The sequence below is a fragment of the Macaca thibetana genome, chromosome 6 (assembly GCF_024542745.1).
Source record: "Macaca thibetana thibetana isolate TM-01 chromosome 6, ASM2454274v1, whole genome shotgun sequence".
NCBI classification, from domain to species: Eukaryota; Metazoa; Chordata; class Mammalia; order Primates; family Cercopithecidae; genus Macaca; species Macaca thibetana.
This window is the reverse complement of record NC_065583.1, coordinates 152,095,269-152,116,845: the sequence shown is the minus strand read 5'-3', so window position 1 is coordinate 152,116,845 and position 21,577 is coordinate 152,095,269. Positions and strand designations below refer to the sequence as shown.

The window sequence follows — 21,577 nt, the reverse complement described above, 5'->3', positions numbered from 1 at the left end:
TTTATTAACATAATTTGTATCTTTATTTATGCTCTGCATATACATTTAATTACTTTTTCACAATTGCCTCTCTTTATCATCCTAGTATAAAAACATTACAGTTTTGCCACTTCATTGGGTCTTTATTTCTTTATGAGAGCTCCTGTGTCACGTAAAATTTATATTAAATGCTTTTCTCCTATTAATTTGTTTTTTGTTTGTCTGTTTGTTTGGTTGGTATTTTTCTTTTTTTGAGAGGGAGTCTCGCTCTGTCACCCAGGCTGGAGTGCAGTGGCGCGATCTCTGCTCACCTCAAGCTCCGCCTCCCGGGTTCACACCATTCTCCTACCTCAGTCTCCGGAGTAGCTGGGACTACAGGCGCCCGTCACTGCGCCCGGCTAATTTTTTTTTTTTTTTTTTTTTTTTTTTGGTATTTTTAGTAGAGATGGGGTTTCACGGTGTTAGCTAGGATGGTCTCGATCTCCTGACCTCGTGGTCTGCCTGCCTCAGCCTCCCAAAGTGCTGGGATGACAGGCGTGAGCCACCGTGCCCGGCCGGTTAATCTGTTTTATGTCAATATTATTTTGAGGCTCAGCCAAAAACTCCAAGAAGGCAGAAATAAAATTTTTGCATCCTCTACCAATACGTATAGGTATCCCTCTATGTATCGATGTAGGAAATATTAAAAAAAAAAAAAAAAGTATAAGTGCTGAGAAAATTACAATTCATCTGTCCAATGAGAATGAATTATTTCTAATATAAAATAAAACCTATAAAATATGTTAAAATACTTAAAATATATAAACATAAACATCTAGATATATGTTAGATACATAAAATTCATCTTACTGATTTCAGCAGCAATAACAGTAAGATTATGCCACTGAGATAGTTCTCGGTCAAGAGGTTTTGAAGTATAAAGAGATCCATTTCCTGAATGAATGTTAAAGATTCTGTCAAGGTCAGTATGGCGATCCAAGGAAAATCTGAACATGGAGGGCAAGAAAAAATACAAGGTAGCATTATTAATAGTTTGCAGGAAAAAACAGTGAAATGCAAAGACACACAAATCACTGATAATTACAGGAAAGAACACAGTGCTGACCCAGAATGTAGATTGTCTGAATGACTTTTCATAGTTGCACACATACCTTCTCCTCAAGGCATAAATTGGTACTTTGCTCTGCATTCAAATGCTATTCTCCTGAATGCTTGTGTTATTTAAATTATTGTCTGTTGTCATATTCATTCAACTGATTTTGATATATTTGGTCACAAAACAGTTGGAATTACAGGCAGTTACATTGCCAACTGACATTATTTGGTTATTGGAAGTTCTACTGAAGAATAATACAAAGATTTATTGCAAAAGATTATTCCCAGAAGCTATGTGTTCTTAGAAAATTGAAGACAATGTTAGTTTCATCAAAGTAATAGACTATCAACTTCTTATGGTGTTTAGTAGCTTCATGGTATGACACTCATGCAGCTTCAATTTCCTAGCTATTTGTATCATTATTATACATATTGCTTTTAATGCAAAATATTTAAAAAATAGAAAAGTTTGGATGGCCGGGCACAGGGGCTCACGCCTATAATCCCAGTACTTTGGGAGGCCCAGGTAGGTGGATTACAAGGTCAGGAGTTCAACACCAGCCTGACCAATATGGTAAAATTCCATCTCTAATAAAAATACAAAAATTAGCTGGGTGTGGTGGCACACGCCTGTAGTCCCAGCTACTCGGGAGGCTGAAGCAGGAGAGTTGCTTGAACCCGGGAGGCAGAGGTTGCACTGAGCCAAGAATGCACGCCACTGCACTCCAGCCTGAGTGACAGAGCGAGACTCCATCAAAAAAAAAAAAAAAAAAAAAAAAGAAAGAAAAAAAGAAAAAGAAAAAGAAAAAGAAAAGTAAAGTTTGGGATAAGAGTTTTTAATATATCTGTATCAAATAACGTCTATATGCATTTAAAAAATATCAGCAAACTATCCTGCAATTTGATAGCAAGCATGGTGTGCTGTGTGTCATTTTAAAGCCTAAAACTAGATTTAACATTCTGGTTGATGTAGTTTAAATAAATCTCATTATCTTTATCAAACTACATATCTAACATTCACATATTAAGAAAATCATTGTGTCTCTCCACTTGGAATAATTATTTTATTACTGAGAGATCTAACATAAATTTCACTTCTTCATTGTAGCCCCTCATGATGATGTAAAGTAGAAGCTATTTATCCCCCCTTCACTCATAAAGCAGCTGTACCACCATCTTTCCATTTACCACGTTGTATTAGGAATTCATTTCATATAACATCTCAAACAGACAATAAAACATGAAAACACCAAGCATCAAACTCTACTAGGCACTCAATGAATAATATTTGATTCTCATTGTGAATCTTCTTTTCTAATAGACGGAGAACTCCTTAAGAAACATGTTAATATCTGATATGGTGATCCACAAATATTTGTTAAATGAAAGAAAGAATGACCTAATTATCTGGCATTTTGGCAAATAATAAGGTTCCTTATTTCTGTAGAAATATGACATAAAGTTGAAATATATAAATCAATAAAAGCCTCTGCTGTCATGCATCACTGATTTTGCTAAATCCACTTCATGTGTGTTCTTTCTTAATTATTTCTTGTAGTTCAGAATGAAGAAGTAATGACAAAATTTGAAACATTATGTGACATTATCTTGCAGATACACAGAGATCATAGTTCTTTTGCAAATATGATTCAAAGTATATAGTTTGCAATTCTGTATTGGAAAGTTATGTGTGTTAACTTTCATTTTCCTTTCTAAAATAATTTCCAGAACACACATTTTAAGAAAATCCCTTTGAATACTGTATTAATATTCACAAGATATGACACAATTTATAGCATGTCAAGTATGATCCTTCCCATAATGACATATTGCATTAGTAAGGCTATTCTATTTTTTTGAATATATATATTCGAACCAAAGAATGATATCCACGAATATTCATTAAATTTTCTACATCAAATTAGTATAAAGTCAAAGTGTACAGCAACTTTAATGGCATACTCTCTGTCATTGATAACCAAAGGAGTTATTATTTTTACTATAATATGTGTAATATTATACCTAAGAGGACTATAATATAAATATACATAATATAATATACATAACAGGAATATATGTATAATAATATTCATAAGAGGATTATTTCCTCCTAGTCTTTAGACTTGCATCCTTATTAACCATTTTATTTTATTTTAAATATCCACAGGTATATTTTGACATATAATAATTATATGTCTATAGGAGGATTTAAATTCTATTTCATTGTGTGGAGAAATAGCTTGATATTACAATTTAAGTATGCCACTTAATAGACATTTAACTAACAATATTATATTTTATTTTGTAAAGTCCATTTTAAATCTGAAACACAGAAGACAGCTTGCTAAACCTTAGAATCTCTGCCAAGAAAATGCTTGGTAAGTATTTAATGAAGAAAATTAGGCCTGTGTATTGGTTATATAAAACCTTCAAAGGAAAAAACAAAAACAAAAACAAAAAAACAGAAGGAATGCAGCAATTTAGATGTTGGTAAATGAACTGGGAAAGAGGCATTTATGGGAACATCATGTGGCATGTACAGGTTTCTTCTGCCAATATGTAACCTGTGATGCTGTGTGTGAATATAAGAAAACATATTTATGTGAAATTATATAAATAAAAAGTAACATAGATATTCATAAAATACATGATTTCACTTGAAGATATGGCAGACCCTATAGAATTTTTATCTGGTTCAAGTCATGTGGCACATAAAATTAGAAGTTTCCTGAATGCGCTATGGCATGTGTAGGAGAAAGATAAGCGTGCACTCAGAAAGTGAACAATAACCATCTGAACTCATACTTGACTGGTTCACATAGAAAATGGGCAAGCAAAATTAGCCCGCAGAGATTTAGAAAACAAATGAAATCCAAAATACAGGATGGACTAATGGATTATAGTAAGCGTTCATTTTCATACTGAATAGTGTATGTCGATATACGTATTTCTTTAAAGTAATAGAACAAGTGTCATTAAAACAGTGATTTTTTTTCATTTTCAGGAGTTTATGACATTTCATATGTTTTTAAGCTGTCATAAGAAGGAAAACAAGAATCAAAAAAGACTCACCTTTCTAGAATGTTCTCACATATTTTGAAAATTGGCAGAATAAATAAATAAACATAAAACAAAACAGAATCCTCTCAACTTTGATGGCTGTGTATTAGGGGAGTTTCTAACATCATAATATAACCCACACTGCAGTATCATAATTACTTTTTTCTTTTTTCATAGAGACAGGGTATTGCTTTGTCACTGGAGAGCTGTGGTGTGAATGCAGCTCATGGCAGCCTTGACCTCCTGGGCTTAAGTGATCCTCCCATCTTAACCTGAGTAGATGGGACTATAAGTGTGCACCACCATGCCCGGCTAATTTTTAAATTTTTTAATAGAGACGGAGTCTCAGTATGTTCCCCAGGCTGGTTTCGAATCCCTGAGCTTAAGCAATCTGTCCAACGTGGCTTCCCAAAGTGCTGAGTACAGGTGTGAGCCAGCACATCCAAACTATTTTATAACTGTTAAAACTTCTCTCATTCAACCTTACATTTTATTTAATACCTTTAAAGCACAAATAAAGTGGTTTGGTTGTACTGTAAATGCAGAGTTGACATAGTACCCTGGATCTGTACCAGGGATCAGAACAGCGAACACCGTAAGGAGACATGCAGGTGTAACAAGCAAGATTTCAATCTAAAGGGCATGATAAAAATAAGAAAACCATGAAGCTTGTGCATGCCACGCCCCAAAAACATTCAGAGGCAATTTACTAGAAATGCCTGTGCTCAACATATTTGTATACAACTTATGGAAGGACTCTTGTATCTTCCATTGCAATAAATGCTTTAAATAGAATTTCATGATCTCTGTATGTATCTCCGCTTCTTTTCTTTTTTTCTCATTTTAAACTATACTTTGTTTTTCTATTTATTTATTTATTTTGAGAAAGAGTCATGCCCTGTTGCCTAGGCTGGAGCGCAAGGGCACAATCTCGGCTCATGCAACCTCTGCATCCCACGTTCAAGTGATCTCCTGCCTCAACCTCCCAAGTAGCCAGGATTCCAGGTGTGTGCCACCATGACCGGCTCAATTTTTTTATCTTTAGTAGAGACGGGGGTTTCACTATGTCGGCCAGGCTGATCTCGAACTCCTGACTTCGTGATCCACCCACCTCGGCCTCCTAAAGTGCTGGGATTACAGGTGTGGGCCACCGAGCTCAGCTGTTTTCATTTTTAAAAGGCACACTTACCTAATAGGGCTGGAAATAGAATCTGGGTCCCTTGCCATTACAGTACCAATGATTGTGCCAACTTCAATATCTTCATGAACTTCAAACAGATAGGAGGACCTACTAAAAATAGGAGGTTCATCCACATCTTCTATAGAGATTTTCACTATGGTAGTATCTTTAAATGGTCCTAGGTAATAAAAACGGGGATCCACATGGGTATTTTCTGCTTCGACTTTCAGAGTATAAAGTCTTCGGCTCTCATAGTCAAGTGGCTGTATAAAAAAATACATCATCAAATTAGCGTGAGGGAAATTGGATGATAGGCTCCCACCAAGGTACAATATGATTTTTAAGTTTTGGTTGAGTTCTCTTACATAGTTCATTAATTATAAATAAAAAAAGACAAACACAAATAATACAATCTTCATGTTTCATTTAGGATTCGACTTTTACTTTTTATGCATTCAATTAGTAATACTTTGGAACATAGGAACTTGAGAGTTTAAACCTTGGAAAAATTGGGATGGGTATTGAAACCTATCTTATAGGTGGTAACATTACAAAAAATGGGCTGGTGGATGTTGTATGTGTTTGTGTGTGAATGTGCATGTGTGGAGGTGTTAGCTACTGCTCAATTTTTCTAAGTAAATACATGCAGCTACCTTTTCACATTTATGCCGTGATGTTTCCATTCAATGTAATGGGCTTATGATATTATAAAAGAATTATGAAATCTTGGAGACTAATATACAACTTCCAAGTTATATCAAATATTCAAGATAAGAAAAACCTTCTGTAATAAGAAATATTTTGATAGTAATTTGGTAAATAGGTTACATGATGAAACTAAATACCCTAAATATTCATATAGTTTAACTGTCAGAAGTATAAAATCAAGTATTTTATATCTCACCTATTCTAAAATGTATGTTTTGTTACCAGATAAAAGACTTTGTTAGTTCGGATTCCCTCAACCTTCTATTTTTGTTTCGAAAAGAAACAGATTCTATTTGTATTACTGCTGCTATCTGGTCTGAAAAATGACAAGACAGCTGCTTTCCCATTTGATAGTCACTGTTCATTTAATAACAGTTGGTTTTGTACTTTGTACCTTGCAAAAGTATCTCAGGATAGTTTAATTATTAACTAATGCCTATGTAGTTACTCTATGTATGGCATTTCATTAGGACCTAAAGTTTAATGGGCCTTATTTTTTTCTCATAATGATGGCACTGTTGCTACAATAAAAAAACAGGTTACCTTTAGATTGTATCACTGAGCATATGTTAGAAGAAAACTTACATTTATACAGCAGAAGGGAAAATGTGAACAATTAAATTATGTTCCAATCCATGCTGTCTCTTTTATTAGTAACTCTAATTATTGCTTCATCAGCTGGATAGATGGCATCACACTTTTTATACCTCCAACTAGGATGATATATTGCCATTATTATGTATTAACTAAACATTTTAAAATAAAACAACGTGATTATGATGTGCTTTTATTAATGTGGCTTAGAAACACGATTACACATATATTAACTTGCCTTTTATATTTTCTAAAATTTCAGGTTTCATGTCTCAATCAACCAAAACACGTGGTCAAAATTTTCAAGGAGCTCTTTGGCTTTATTTCTTTCTTATGTATACACAGTATAAATCACATTTTTGGAACATTAGAGTGGTATTTCCCAATGGATAATTCATGAGTGAAGAGGATATAATGCAATCCCTACTCCTGAAACACACAGATACTTATTTATATGAATGCTTTGCACCTGTTTCACAGTTATGATGCCTTCCTGTGTGTCCTTCTCAGTCACGATGTCAAACATATCAGTACCATCACCATCAATAATTCGGTATTCTACTTCAGCATTTTTCCCAGTGTCAGCATCAGTTGCTTTGACACTTCCAATGGCTGTGCCAACTGGGGAGGATTCAAGAACTCGAAGATGAATAGTGTCTGTAAAGTATAAAGAAAAGGAGAGAGAGAGAGAGAGAGAGAGAGAGAGAGAGAGAGAGAGAGAGAGAGAGAGAGAGATTTCTCAATAGAATAGCCAAAAGCAAAATGTATACGAGGCAATATAATAGATCTTAAACTCTAAATCAGATGTTGACAAATGATGAATACATGTAATATGGATAACATTAAGGTTTAGGAACTTTGAGGGCTTTGATCTGTGCATATTATGAATAGTAAGAAACAAGTCCTAACAGTAAGAGAAATTCTGGTTTAAAAATGAATATGTTCATAAAGAGAGACAAGTTCATATCTTTTGCAGGAACATGGATAGAGGTGGAGGCCATTATTCTTAACACATGAATGCAGGAACAGGAAATCAAATACCACATGTTATTACTCATAAGTGGGAGCTAAATGATGAGAACTCACAGACACAAAGAGAGGAACAACAGACACTGGGGCCTACTTGAGGCTGGAGGGTGGGAGGAGGGAGAGGAACAGAAAAACAGTAACTACTGGGTAGTAGGCCTATTACCTACTGGGCTATGAAATATATATCTGTACAACAAACCCTGAAGAAACAAGTTTACCTATGTAACAAACCTGCACATGTGCCCCTGAACCTAAAATAAAAGTTAAAAAATATTAGCATGTTGTCTCTTTATTTATTTATTTATTTATTTATTTATTTATTTATTTATTTTGAGATGGGTGTCTTGCTATGTTGCCCAGGCTGGTCTGAACTCAAGCTATCCTCCCACTTTAATATCTGGGTAGGTAGCTGGGATTAGAGATGCAAGCCACTGCACCAACCAAGCATGTATTTTTTCATTGCATAGGTCTGTTTTGAGTACAGATATGTATTTATGTGTGTTTACACAATCACAACAAACCACAGGATATACAGTGAATGTTTCTATTTAGTTGTTTTGACTATGCTATATTTAGTTATTTACTACTCATACTTATTTCAACTGCATGGCAGAACATTACAAAATCCAATGAAATCAGCCATTATGGGTAGGAATCCTATTTCTACTTGTGACAGCAGGAACAAAGGACAGTCTACGGAAAAAACATAAAGATGCTCTTCGCAGTGTCAGAGTAAAAACACTAAATACTGACAAACTCCCCTTCATTCCAGAGCAAAATAAAAATTTATCTATGCTTTTGGTGTACTTAGATGTACTTCCAGCATGAACAACCTCTACTGCTAATGAGATTTATGTTTCAGCACCTGGTCATAAACTACGTATTTCTGATGGATTAATCGACCTCAAGTACACTTCTGATTATAGCACCTTCTTGCTCATAAACCTTAAGTAATTCTCCTTAATATACATAATAAAGTCCAGACCTCTTAGCTTGTCACAGTCTTACCTGAATATATCTCTCCTATATCATTTTGAATTTAGTCACTTCCATGAAAGATACGGACCAAACTGGGCTTTTCAAAGTTTTCTAGTCAAAACTTATCCTATATCACTATTTCTTCTTTCTTTCTCTCTTTTTTTCTTTTCTTTCTTTCTTTCTTTTTTTTTTTTTTCTTAAATAGAATCTCACTCTGTCACTCAGGTTGGAGTGCTGGAGTTTTATGACATGATCTTGGCTCACTGCACCCTTGCCTCCCAGGTTCAAGTGATTCTCGTGCCTCAGTCTCCCGAGTAGCTGGGACTATAGGCACCTGGCACCATACCACAGCAGGCTATTTTCTGTATTATTAGTAGAGACGGTGTTTTACCATATTGGTCAGGCTGGTCTCGAACTCCTGACCTCAGGTGATCTGCTCACCTCGACCTCCCAAAGTGCTGGGATTACAGGCATGAGCCACTGTGCCCTGCCCTTATATCACCAATTCTGTATTTCTCACGCTATTTCTCTCACATAAAATTCCTTCCCCTTAGCCTCACGTTATCATAATGCAGTTTACCAAATCTGAGAAAATGATACTGTTCAAAGCTGACTGTTTGTTGGGCTATGCCAAGCCCAGAAGAGAGGTCTCAGAAAAAATGAGCCAGCAGACACCTTGTTCTTAGGATTCTAGTTCCTAGAACTGTGAGAAAATACATTTGTGTGGTTTAAGCTACCCATTCTGTGAGACTTTGTTGTGGCAGCCCTAACAAATGACTATGGGCATATACATACACTACACGTTGGAAGACACTTCCTAAGAAGCATCATTAAAACTCAGTTTCCATCACACTGCAGTTGGTGCCTTAGCCTGTATCCTTCTTCATTTTTCTATCTCTGGTAACACACCACTGAAAGCAATTCTCACCTCATTACTTTGCTACCATCTTATTGGTTCTCTTTGCCTTTGCTGATTCTTCTTGCAACACCTGTCCCCTGGATATTCTGATGGCTCCCCTGTTCTCTTCCTTCAGTTGTCTGCTCTACGGGGACCTCCTCAAGAGCTTTCACTAATAGCTTAACTGAAAATAGACTTATCAAAAATAGTGCTCGCAATCACTTCCCCTATCACCAGTCATCACCAGGCATTCTATTATCTACTTACTTATTCGTACGAAACAAAAGAATGTAACAGTAAACAGGCACTTAGTATTTTTATCTAAGGGTTCATTTGAGTGTAGTAGCCACCATATCATTATTGGTACATTATCTTATACAATAAAATAAATTATTTGTATATTGTATATTGCATAGAAGCTTCCTACCTAGTCTACTAGCTCCTATGCTTGGCCAAATCAAATCAATTCGTACACACTCTTAGTCCACATTGGTACCCTGTTGCTCCTTAAAAACATTCATGTTATTAAGCTTTACTCAGTTTCAAAACTCTTTGATTGTTCCCATTTTACTTAAAAGAAAATATCCACAGGCTGACCCTTCGTAATTTATTTAGATCCTTTGTCCTGTCAGTTTCTCTCAAATTAATACATCCAATTATCTTGGTCTCTTTTAGTTTTGTCCAACAAACTTTTCCTACCTCAACATTTTTTCCTTCCCTATGAAAGATTTTCCACACAACTCTGCCTCATAACCACATACTCTTTTCATATAGTTCACTATGATTCTACCACAGAACATCATAAAATCTAATCTGTTGATTGCAAGAACTTCCTTTAAAAACTAAATTTTATACAAGTGGCACCTCAATAAATGAATTTATTACTCCTTAGCAAAGGTGACCTTTCTAAAATACAAAAATGATTTCACTGCCTCAGTGAAAGCACTTATTGTTGATGTTAAGTGTTTAATTTCATTTGGTGTGTAAAGTCTTATAAAATTTGATTTCTGCTAAAATCTTCATTGTTACTAGTATCTATTCTCAAAGCTAGAGCATACAGGAAATGCAGCCACAATATATTTTTTCAATTAATAAGCTTTCAATTAAAAATTTTAAATAGGAGGAATATTTAACAAAACAAATACAAACATATGGATAATGAAATTGAGATATATATACAACTTGAACACACCATTTAGAGAGTACAGATTCTTTTAGAGCCAACATAAAACATTTAATGCAATCTAACCAAATACTAAGTTATTAGGCAAGTTTAAATACATTTTGATAAACCACTATCCACCAAATACTCTGACCATGCCACAATTAAGTTAAAGGTTAACACAGAAAAGATAAACTCAAATCCTTATATTCCTGAATATATTTAAAGAATAAAATTAAAAATAACAGATAATACCAAGATTGTGAATGTTCGAAAATATTACCCACACTTATGTGCTAATAAAATTGAGTACTTAGCCTTAGTGGAAAATTCCTAAAAATACAAAATATACCAAAATCTACAAAAGAGAAAATCAAGTATGATTTAAAATATTCTACCCTTCCAAATCCAAAAAGTTCACTTGAACAGTTTTTAAGGAACATTCATGGAAAAGAAAATTCCAGTCTTATGGAAAGTCTTCTTGAGCAAAGAAAAGTGGGGCTCCTATCGTAACTCATGAGAACAGTATTACCCTGACATAAAACCAGACAGGAGAAGACAAGTGAAGTGGGCATATAGTGTGGTCAAGATTCAGGCTGTATCACACTGTATCACATGGAAATGTATAATATTTAGTAAGTTCCTTTAAAATTTTTTTAGTTTACGATCACTTATGTCAAGTTTAGCCTATTACAGACACTATTCTAATCATTTTACTACTAACTAAATTCCTGACTTCGTTCAACTCTCATCTTTGCCATTAAAGTCATTCTTCTTTTCTGGAGATCTCACTTTGCATTTGATTGTCATGTCTCCTCCCTCTTCTCCAATCTGTGAGAATTCTTTAATCTTTGTCTTTCATGACTAATATGGTTTAGCTGTGTACCCGCTCAAATCTCATCTTGAATTGTAGCTCCTGCAATTCCCACGTGTCATGGGAGGGACGTGGTGGGAGGTCATTGGATCATGGGGGCGGGTCTTTCCAGTGCTATTCTCGTGAGATTGAATAAGTCTCATGAGATCTGATGGTTTTATAAAAGGGAGTTCCCCTGAACAATCTCTTTTGCCTGCAGTCATGTAAGATGTCCCTTGCTCTTCCGCCATGACTGTGAGGCCTTCCCAGCCATGTGTAACTGTGAGTCAATTAAACCTCTTTCCTTTATAAATTACCCTGTCTCGGGTATGTCTTTATTAGCAGCATGAAAACAGACTAATACAATGACCCTGACACTTTTAAAGAATACTTGTCAAGTTACTGTGCAGAATCTCTTTCAATGAGGGCCTATCTGATATGTTCTTGTCATTAGATTAAAGTTATGCATTTTTGTAAGACTATCACAGAAGCAGTCTGTTCTTAGTGTATTATATCATAGCAGGGAGTATTCAATATCAATATGTCTTAGGAATGATGATCTTAAGTCAACTAAGGTGTTTCTGCCAGTTTTCTCCTTTGTTAAGTTACTGTTTTTTTTTTTCCTCATAGTTAATATATATCTTGGTGAAGATATTTTGAGTGTATGCAAATATCCCATTCCTCCTAAAAAAATATGCCCACTAAATGTAGCATCAATCAGTGATCTTGCTGGCAACAATTAATACTGCAGTTTACTAACAATGATTTTCAATTTTTTTCATTCAGTTCCACATTTATTATTTGAAATTCTTCTGTAAGGAAAAGCTACCCCTTCTCTCTCATTTATTTTTACTTATGCTTTTATTTATTTACATCAGTATAGATTCAAAAACATTTATTTTATTTTATTTATTAGAATCTAATAATATGATTATTTATTGTTTTCTGCAAATTCTTCCAGATTCAGTTATTGGATGATTTTTTTAGGTTGGCTCTTTCAACATGTCTCCATCATTCTTTCAGCATGCTTCCTTAATTTCTGGCATCACAAAATGTTCCAAGTTCATCTTATATTTTTTGTGCCTAAGTCCTCAAATAAAACAAGTTTCCATATATACATATATATGTAAGTCTGGTTGCTTCTGCTTGAGAAAGAACCATAATTGTTTAATATAGTGCAGTATTAAGAATAAAAAAAATAACTCTTTCTTCATAATGTGTAAATATGTCAACATATGTACATGAAAGTAATTATTTGTATTTGAAATAAATCTGTGTATTGAATACAAAAAACTAAATAACAGCCAGTTATTGTTTACATGTTAATTGACCTTCATTTTAGAAATCAACGTACTTGCATCCTTGAAAAGTAATTTTGAAATCTATGATATATAATATTAGTATTTAAGACTTTTCAGCGAAAGAAAAAAATTCTCCACAAGAATAAAATGAAAGTGTTTAAATAGCAACACTATAATATTAGAACTGATTATGTATGCTTTTTGCAAATGTGTATTTGTAAAGTAGTCACACATTTTTGTTTAATCATTATTGCTGAAAAAAGCCTATAATTTCATTTCTTGGCATGAAACACAACTCTAGTGCCCAAACACTGGTCAGCAATACCACTGTTTTCACATTGATATAAACTAGATTTTCGTAGAGATTTGCTGTCTTCTAAGTCTGAGGAATTGAAGAGAAAGTGGGAATAGGATTTCTTCTTGAGACGAAAATTAAGTGAGATATCAAAGATTAATGGGATCACAGAAACATACAAAGAAACCAGTCAACTTGCCTCCACCGGCCAACATTTAGAAAATTTGATAATCAATAAGATAATAATTTAGATGATTAAAATACATTAATCATATTTGGTTTTTGACAATGCAAGCTAAATAATTCAGTTCAATATCTTAGTGACAAACAATTAATATTTGTGGATTATATGTAAAGATAAAGATAGTTGTATGAAGGTGGCAAAAAAACAGAAGCCCAAATTGAAGGAAAATGAGAACCTAGAGAAGTAAGCAAAAGACTAAAAGCTTTTATGGCCTGGGGATATTTGCCCTTTTCACAACATTTATCTTTATTTTTATGGCCTCTTGAAGCAAGGAGGAGATAGACCAAAGTCTAGGTTATCTACAAGGTTATTTACTGAAGCTGCCGATAGACTCCACAACAAACTAAACTTAACGAGCTTTGCGCTAGGTTTAAGGGGGATCCAGATGTAAGCCACCCTTGACAACATTTTAGATTTCACAGTGTTGGCTCAGATAACCCTGGTAATATCTATTTCTACAGACACAGATAGCATTAACTGCTAGGGGAGAGGGTGACACTGTGGTATCCACGATGGAATGGAATGAAGGATCATAAAGCAGTCTAAAATTACCTGAGGGAGATTCTGTGTACAGACAAGAAAACCTCTAAGCTTGTCCTAACTGACAGGACCCTTCCTGGCTTCTTCTCCACATACGTTTTTCTCTCAAGTGTCTTTTGCAAAAGTGAGGGACATTAATATCTCTGAAATGTTTATTATATAGCTCAGTGAGAGTACAGTTGTAAACATTTAGCTCATAAAGCCAAAAAGGAATGAAAATGATGGTATTAGTTACCCTAAAATATAGAATAACACATCAGATGCATATTGGAGAGAGAGATATATACACACACACAGATATACACACATGTATACACATATTCATATATATACACACACATAAATATATATATATACATGCATATACATAAATATATGAGTGTATATATACATATGTGGAAATATAATGGACAGTTTTACCAAGCTAATAGATCTTTAATATTTTAATTTATTCACCTTCTTTAGCAAAAATAAACTTTTGAAATTTTCCACTGAGGGCAAATTCAGCCCTGTCGCAATGTTGCAGTTTTTCCTGTCTTAAAGATCACAAGATCTCCCCTTTCAATGAATATCATGTTTTGTTTTGTTTTTCCCTGTTCTCCTCATGTCTCAACATAATGCTTGAACTGAGAAATATTAAGTCATATCTGTATATTAATAAAGTTATTTTATTGCCAAAGGCGGCTTTGACCTATATGGGAGAAGGATTACACTGAGGTGGTAATTTCTAAGTTTATCTTGCCAGGGACTAATTTTGCTTTTTCACATGTGCACTTTTTTTTTTTTTTTTTTTTTTTAGACAGAGTCTTGCTTGGTCACCCAGGCTGGACTGCAGTGGTGCGACCTTGGCTCTCTGTAACATCCACTTCCCGGGTTCAAGTGATTCTCATGTGTCAGCCTCCTAAGTAGCTGGGATTATAGTCGTGCACCACCATGCCTGGCTAATTTTTGTATTTTTAGTATAGATAGGTTTTCTCCATGTTACCCAGGCTGGTCTCAAACTCCTAGCCTCAGGTGCTCCACCTGCCTCAGCTTCCCAAAATGCTGGTATTGCAGGCATGAGCTACCGTGCCCAGCTCACATGCAAAATTTAAGTTAAAAATTCTCAGTCTGCATCTTTTTGGTTTTCCCCAGCAATCCTAAATTTATAAAATAATTTTTAGCAAAAGTTTAGTTTATAAAACAACATAGATCAATATTTTAATGATCTTCAGTTAGAAAGGAATTTCTAAAACAACAAAACAAAATTTAAAAAGGTCGATAAATCAGTCTATACTTAAACTAAAACCTTCTATAAAATGAAGGCAATGTAGAGAAAGTGAAACATTTTACAAATAAAGAGCAGACAGTTTCAGTACACATATTTACAAATATAGTATGTTTAAAGATCCATAAGAAAAGGTAGAATAAACTAGTAGAGAAATTAGTCAAGGATGTTGATAGAAAACAATTGACAGAGGAGGAAACATGAAAGATCAATAAACAGAGACAACTATCCTAAAATTAAACCAGGTAAGTGCAAATTAAAGCCAACTTTACACTTATGAAATTAATAAAAGTTAAGTCTGACAATCCCAAGTGTTAAAAGTATGTGGTAGAATAAAAACTATTATGTAGAATTGGTGGATTTTATATTTGACACAATGACTTTTTCGGAAATGTAGTTTCCTACAGCTGCTGTAACAAAGTAACAAAAACTAGGTGGCCAATAACTATAGAAACATACTGTCTGGCAGTTCTGGAAGATACAAGTCTGATAAGGACATACTCTTAGAGAATCTTACCTTGCTGCTTCTGCTACTGGAGTTCACTAGAAATTCTTGGTGCCCCTCAGCTTGTAGCTGTATCACTACCATTGCATAGCCATCTTCTCCCTGTGTATTCACTTGCCCTTCCCTGTCTCTGTGTCTTAATTGCTGCTTTTCGTAAATATACCATTCATATTGGATTAGGGCTTTAACTCTAGTAACCTCATTTTAAACTGATTTCTTCTATTCCCAAATAAGCTCAAATTCTGCGGTACTGGAGGTCAGTAATTCAACACATATTTAGACATAGGACATATAGAATTATTGTTTGTAAAATGAAAAAAAAAAAAAAAAAAAGGAAGTAAACCAAAGTGTCAAACAGCATGAGAACAGATGAATAAATAATTGTATAATCGCATATCTCAACATAATACAAAAGTGAAAAATGCGAGCTATACTTATATGGAAAAATATGGGTGAATCTTAGGTACACATTATTGAGTGAAAAAACCAAGTTTCAGAAAATGAGGTATAGTGCGATACTAGCTTTATGAACCTAAAACAAGAAGAACTCATTATATTTTCTAGGAATACATACATACTACTATGAATATATACACACAGTTATATACATATATGCCTCCCCAACCCTGTCCCTTTCTACATCTATCAGATAGTCTCAATGATCAGATAGTATCACATGGTAACTAACTCTGGACTATCTAAAAGGAGAGGATGATGTATGTCCATGTGAAGTATTCTTAAAATCTTTGTAATGTAATTTTTCAGGGGTGCTACTTATATTCTTTTGTATTTATTAAATACTACTAGAAAATTTAAAACAAAGAAACAAACACATATACAACACAAATAACTTTTTTTTTTTTTTTGGAGATGGAATCTTGCTCTGTCACCCAGGCTTGAGTGCAGTGGCCACGATCTCAGCTCACTGCAACCACTGCCTCCCATGTTCAAGCGATTCTCCCATCTCAGTCTCCCAAATAGCTGGGATTACAGGCGTGTGCCACCATGCCTGGCTAATTTTTCTTTTTTTTTGTATTTTTAATAGAAATGGGGTTTCACTGTATTGGCTAGGCTGGTCTCGAACTCCTTACCTCAGGCGATCCACCAGCCTCAGCCTCAAGAATCGCTTGAACCCAGGAGGCAGGCATTGCAGTGAGCAGAGATTGTGCCACTGCAGTCCAGACTGGGCAACAGAGCAAGACTCTGCCTCAAAAAGAAACAAACAAAAACTGATATGTAATTGTGAGCGTTAAAAAAAAAAAAAAAACATTAAAATGTCAGTGACCTTTCAACAGCAACCCCGATCCCACAAATTATTGAACAATATTATCAACATTTTATGATAATGTGATTTTGAACCTTGAATGCTCACTTTAGCCACCATATTAATTAAGTGTGATAACTCAGTGAAGATGGTTTTAGATTCAGCATAGTCCCTTTGGACCTTTTTAAGGAACCTAGTAAAGAATGCATTCTAGGAACATAAGGGACTAAAAATCAAGTTTTAGGAATGCATGAGATCCAGAAAGCTTGACTGCAAAGCAAGAAAGCAGAAAATAAAATAAAATAAAATAAAATAGTCCCCCCCATGCTGGAACCAGAATACTAAGGGCTCTAAGATTGCATCTTCGGGTCTGCCAAGTTGAAGCAAATGCTATAGAGCTGCTCACTAACAAATTTTCAGCAGCTGCACACACAACACATCAAAAACACAAGCCTGTGATATCTCAGAAAATATCGCCTTGCTAAAGAAGATCTATAATATTCATCAGTTGGAAATAATTACTTAGGAAATAAAATGCCTTTTTTTCTCGTTGACCTTTGGGAGCAATGGTATGCTCTGTTACAAATTTTAGCACATGAGACCTAAATTTTACAGTTAACAGCACAGCATTTTTGAAAATTACACTAAAAAATCAGTTTGTGTCTTAAACAATAAAAAAAGTGTGATACATTTAGTGCTGTTGTGAGATTGTTCTTGGGACAGAAAGCCAAAGAGGGAGGTTGACAACGGTGAATATTAAAACAAAATAGAGGCACACAGAAAGGAAACCTTTCATAGCATGGCATTTAAATATGCAAAGATAACTAATACAAAAAACGGGGGTGTGGGGGGGCTGGAAGGGAGGATGGGGAGTGAAATTATATTTGGGGAGAATAGAATGATGTGTAACTGATGTCCATTTTCATCAATCATAAAAGCAAGTCAATGAGTAATGTATAAAAATTTCTCAACAAATAACAAGAGGATATTAGTTAGAAAATTGTAGCTTAATCCTAGGTGAACTAAAAAGAGTAATAACGTTGTTATCTGTGAGAATTAGAGTTATAGATGAGAATAGAATGGATGGCTTATTTTATTTATGTATATATGCACACATATAGGCATACAAATATGCATTTAATACTCTAGTAAAAATTGTTTTTTAAAAATTTCAAAAATTTCCTAATGATAGAAGAAATAATCAGTTTATAATAAAAAGTTACCATATCAATGTTCTCTTCTGGAAAAAAACATTCCTTTGTTACATTAATTTTACTTTCACATGGAATTCATTGTGAATATTATCTCTGGAAATTTGTTCTCAAACATTTTATTTTTAGTTTGATCTCTTTGAGATTGTTTGATTTGTATTCTTAGGCACATGCTTAGAATCTGAAAATATGTCTGCTTTAAACTTGCCATTACAGTTCTGGTCAAATATCCAAAATTATTTATTACTGTATTTTATTTTTCGATTGGTACAGAGACAATATTTGTTACAAGGTGTATTTCATGTTTATGAGAGTTAGTGTTTTTCATGTTAATTCTATCTACTTTCAAGACTTAAACAGGAAAGTGAAGCATTTAATGCTTCACATTAAAATGAATCTAAATTTTTTAAAATTTTACTGATGATACAATATAACTATATTGATGATCGATCCGTTCTTTTCCACAGTAATTTCTCTGAAGAATATAGATGGGGTGTGTGTGTGCATGCATGCACATACGTACATTAATTTTTTTCTAGAGCACACATGCACATAAACATATTTATTTTTCCCTAAAACAAAAATTGATTATATGGCAACATCAGTAATTAATTCATTCAACAAAGTTATATTCAGTTTCCTACATACATACGTTTATCGTGTTTTCTCTGGAATTATGTTTATGCTCAGAAATCATTTTTAGGACGAGATTTATTGGGTCTATTTCAAAATTGAAAAGTGAATTTCTTTATTTTAAATGTATGAGAGTAATTCATTCACACTTTCTAATTTATTTCTAAGATGAGTCTGTTGAATACAAGTATCCTACTTTGTCAAGCAAACTGAAATTACTAATTGAGAACCAGCATGCTCTGCCTCCAAGGGTGTTTGCCATTTCGGGCAAGCAGTAGGCAGTTAACTAGAAAGCAGGCGTAGATGGTTTCTGCATACACTGGCAAAGGCAAATGAGTGCTTAAGTTTCATTTCTCCTTAAAGACACCTATTTGCATGCTCCTTATTTTTTATCTTACAGTGATGAAGCTTTAATTATGTGCTACGCTTTCCTATCAATTCTAATTTATAGTTGTTTTAAATTCATTTCCAGGTGTCAGATTGAATCATCTGCTTCCCTTTTAATGTTTAGGCAGATAAATATTTCTTCCTGGTGAGTACATTCTTAGTGTGGTTACCCATTGAAGCACAAAGGCATGAATGTGAGAAGGAGAGAGGTAATTGCCATTTCTATATCACATAAATAAAGTCGTATTGGTCGGGCGCGGTGGCTCACGCCTGTAATCCCAGCACCTGGGAGACTGAGGTGGGCGGATCACGAGGTCAGGAGATCGAGGTCATCCTGGCTAACGCGGTGAAACCCCATCTCTACTAAAAAAAAATACAAAAAACTAGCCGGGCGAGGTGGCGGGCGCCTGTAGTCCCAGCTACTCGGGAGGCTGAGGCGGGAGAAAGGCGTGAACCCGGGAGGCGGAGCTTGCAGTGAGCCAAGATCAGCCACTGCACTGCAGCCTGGGTGACAGAGCCAGACTCCGTCTCAAAAACAAAATAAAAAAAAAAAAATAATAAAGTTGTATTGAGCAAGTAAAAATCTAGGAGGTAATATTGCAAAGAAAGCTTCCAAAGGACTGAGCAAAATGTGGGGCTACATAAATAAGTGCACTCTCATCCTGATACTGACAACCTACCACAACATCTGCACTGTCAGTTATTAATGATTTCAAACAATTTTGATGAATTTATGGTTTTTCACTATTTGAGGCTGATATGCCTGGTCACTTCTTCTATCAAAATTTGATCAGTAGGACCTTTGCACTTGAATACTTAAAATACTGCCAATTTGTGTACAAGAGTTAAAAATAACTGACAGCTCAATGTGAGTAAGAGACTTTGGAGGAAAGATATAATAGGTGATTTAAGAGATGTGACAGGGTGACTTCCTTAAGAACAACAAAATGATGCCAGAAATCAACTGGGACGGTGACAAAGGCAAACTGCTTACCTCTAGGTTTTGTTTAGCGACAAACAGCTGCTGTTTCTTTTTGTTGATAAAAACCAATAAAGTTCAGAGAGATATAATTTGTCCTCATCCTTTATTTTCTACTCTCGTTGCTACTCACATTTACATTAAAATGCTACTTTTCCAGAGTTGAGATGAAAAAGGCATCATATATATGAATCAACAAAATAATTTAACATTAGCTTATTTTGTTATTTGCTTTGTGTATAATCATATTGTAACATCTCTATGCTACATGATAATCTCGAACAATACTTGCTTTAAGAAAAATGACATAATTATGCACGTTTATAAACCATTCCATTGTATAATGCTTAAAAGATGTTTTTTAATGAGCTTAAGAGGAAGAAATTAAAAACAAGATAAAGCTCCTTGGAGGGAACTGCAGAGTAGTTAAGGAAATTACGCAATGCTAAATGGGCATTTAGGAGACAGCAGAGGAGAGCTGAAAGTCACACCAGAGACTGAGAAACTACTGAGGCTTTCGAATTGAAGATTCTTACCAGAGGAAAGAGAGAAACCCAAATTTGTGAGCACTGGAGATACGATCATCAACTCAGCTTTGGGCATTTAAGTTAAATTAGAGCAAAACGAGATGCTGTACAATGTCTTAGTTTCCTGTTTAAGCTACTGAAGAAAGTAACTTGACAAAGCTTTCAGTGAAGCTGCCATGGATCCCCAGAGTCCTGGAAATCCGTTTTGCTACATTCCTCTAGAGCGGTCCCCAAGTTAATTGGCATCAATAGATAACACACAATTGCAATGTGTATAAACAATAAAAGCATATAGGATTCAGGAAAGTTAAGATAAACTTTAATCACTCATAAGTACATTATTTTGTCCTAGGTATTCTTTACAATGGATCTCACCTGAAATTGTAAGTGTACTCTGTAACAACAGCTTTAATTGTGTCTAAACAGGTTTGCATAACTGGTTTTACATCTATATTTCTAAATTTATACCTACAGAGGGTTATTGTCCAAGTTGTCCTAGAGGATATCACGATGCAGAAGGAGTGTGAATCCCATTATGTAATATGCCAAGTAGTTTGGTCTAAGGCAACTTTCCACTGGACTAACTGGAATGTTCCAAGTAGGTTTTTGTGTAATTTCCATATACATGATTTCTCTTAGAAAACTATACATTTCATCACACACGGAAAATATGTATTTCCCCGGGTTCTGTCATGCTAAACATTTAGCCTAGCTGATATCTTACATGTTTATTTTCACTAATATCTCATTTGCACACATCTGATTGACATGCTGTATTTCACTAGCTACTAGATGGCACTGTCTTTCTGCAGGCATCTCAGTTCAAAATGCTCAAGTCCAGTTGAAATCCCTGTCCCTCTCTTCAAATAAACACTTCTGGTAGAAAGC

At 34.6% G+C, this 21,577-nt stretch overlaps 1 protein-coding gene across 2 annotated transcripts in view; it reads right to left on the bottom strand.

The window, feature by feature from the left end:
* The window catches only part of LOC126955961 (cadherin-10), a 164,803-nt gene that overhangs the window by 17,248 nt on the left and 125,978 nt on the right, over positions 1 to 21,577 (bottom strand). For both annotated transcript variants that reach the window (XM_050792723.1, XM_050792722.1), the window contains 3 exons: positions 7,086 to 7,273; positions 5,324 to 5,577; positions 829 to 965 (listed from right to left, as the gene is read on the bottom strand). In XM_050792723.1, the coding sequence (XP_050648680.1) occupies positions 829 to 965; positions 5,324 to 5,577; positions 7,086 to 7,273 (579 nt within the window). The remainder of the gene's footprint in view (positions 1 to 828; positions 966 to 5,323; positions 5,578 to 7,085; positions 7,274 to 21,577) is intronic.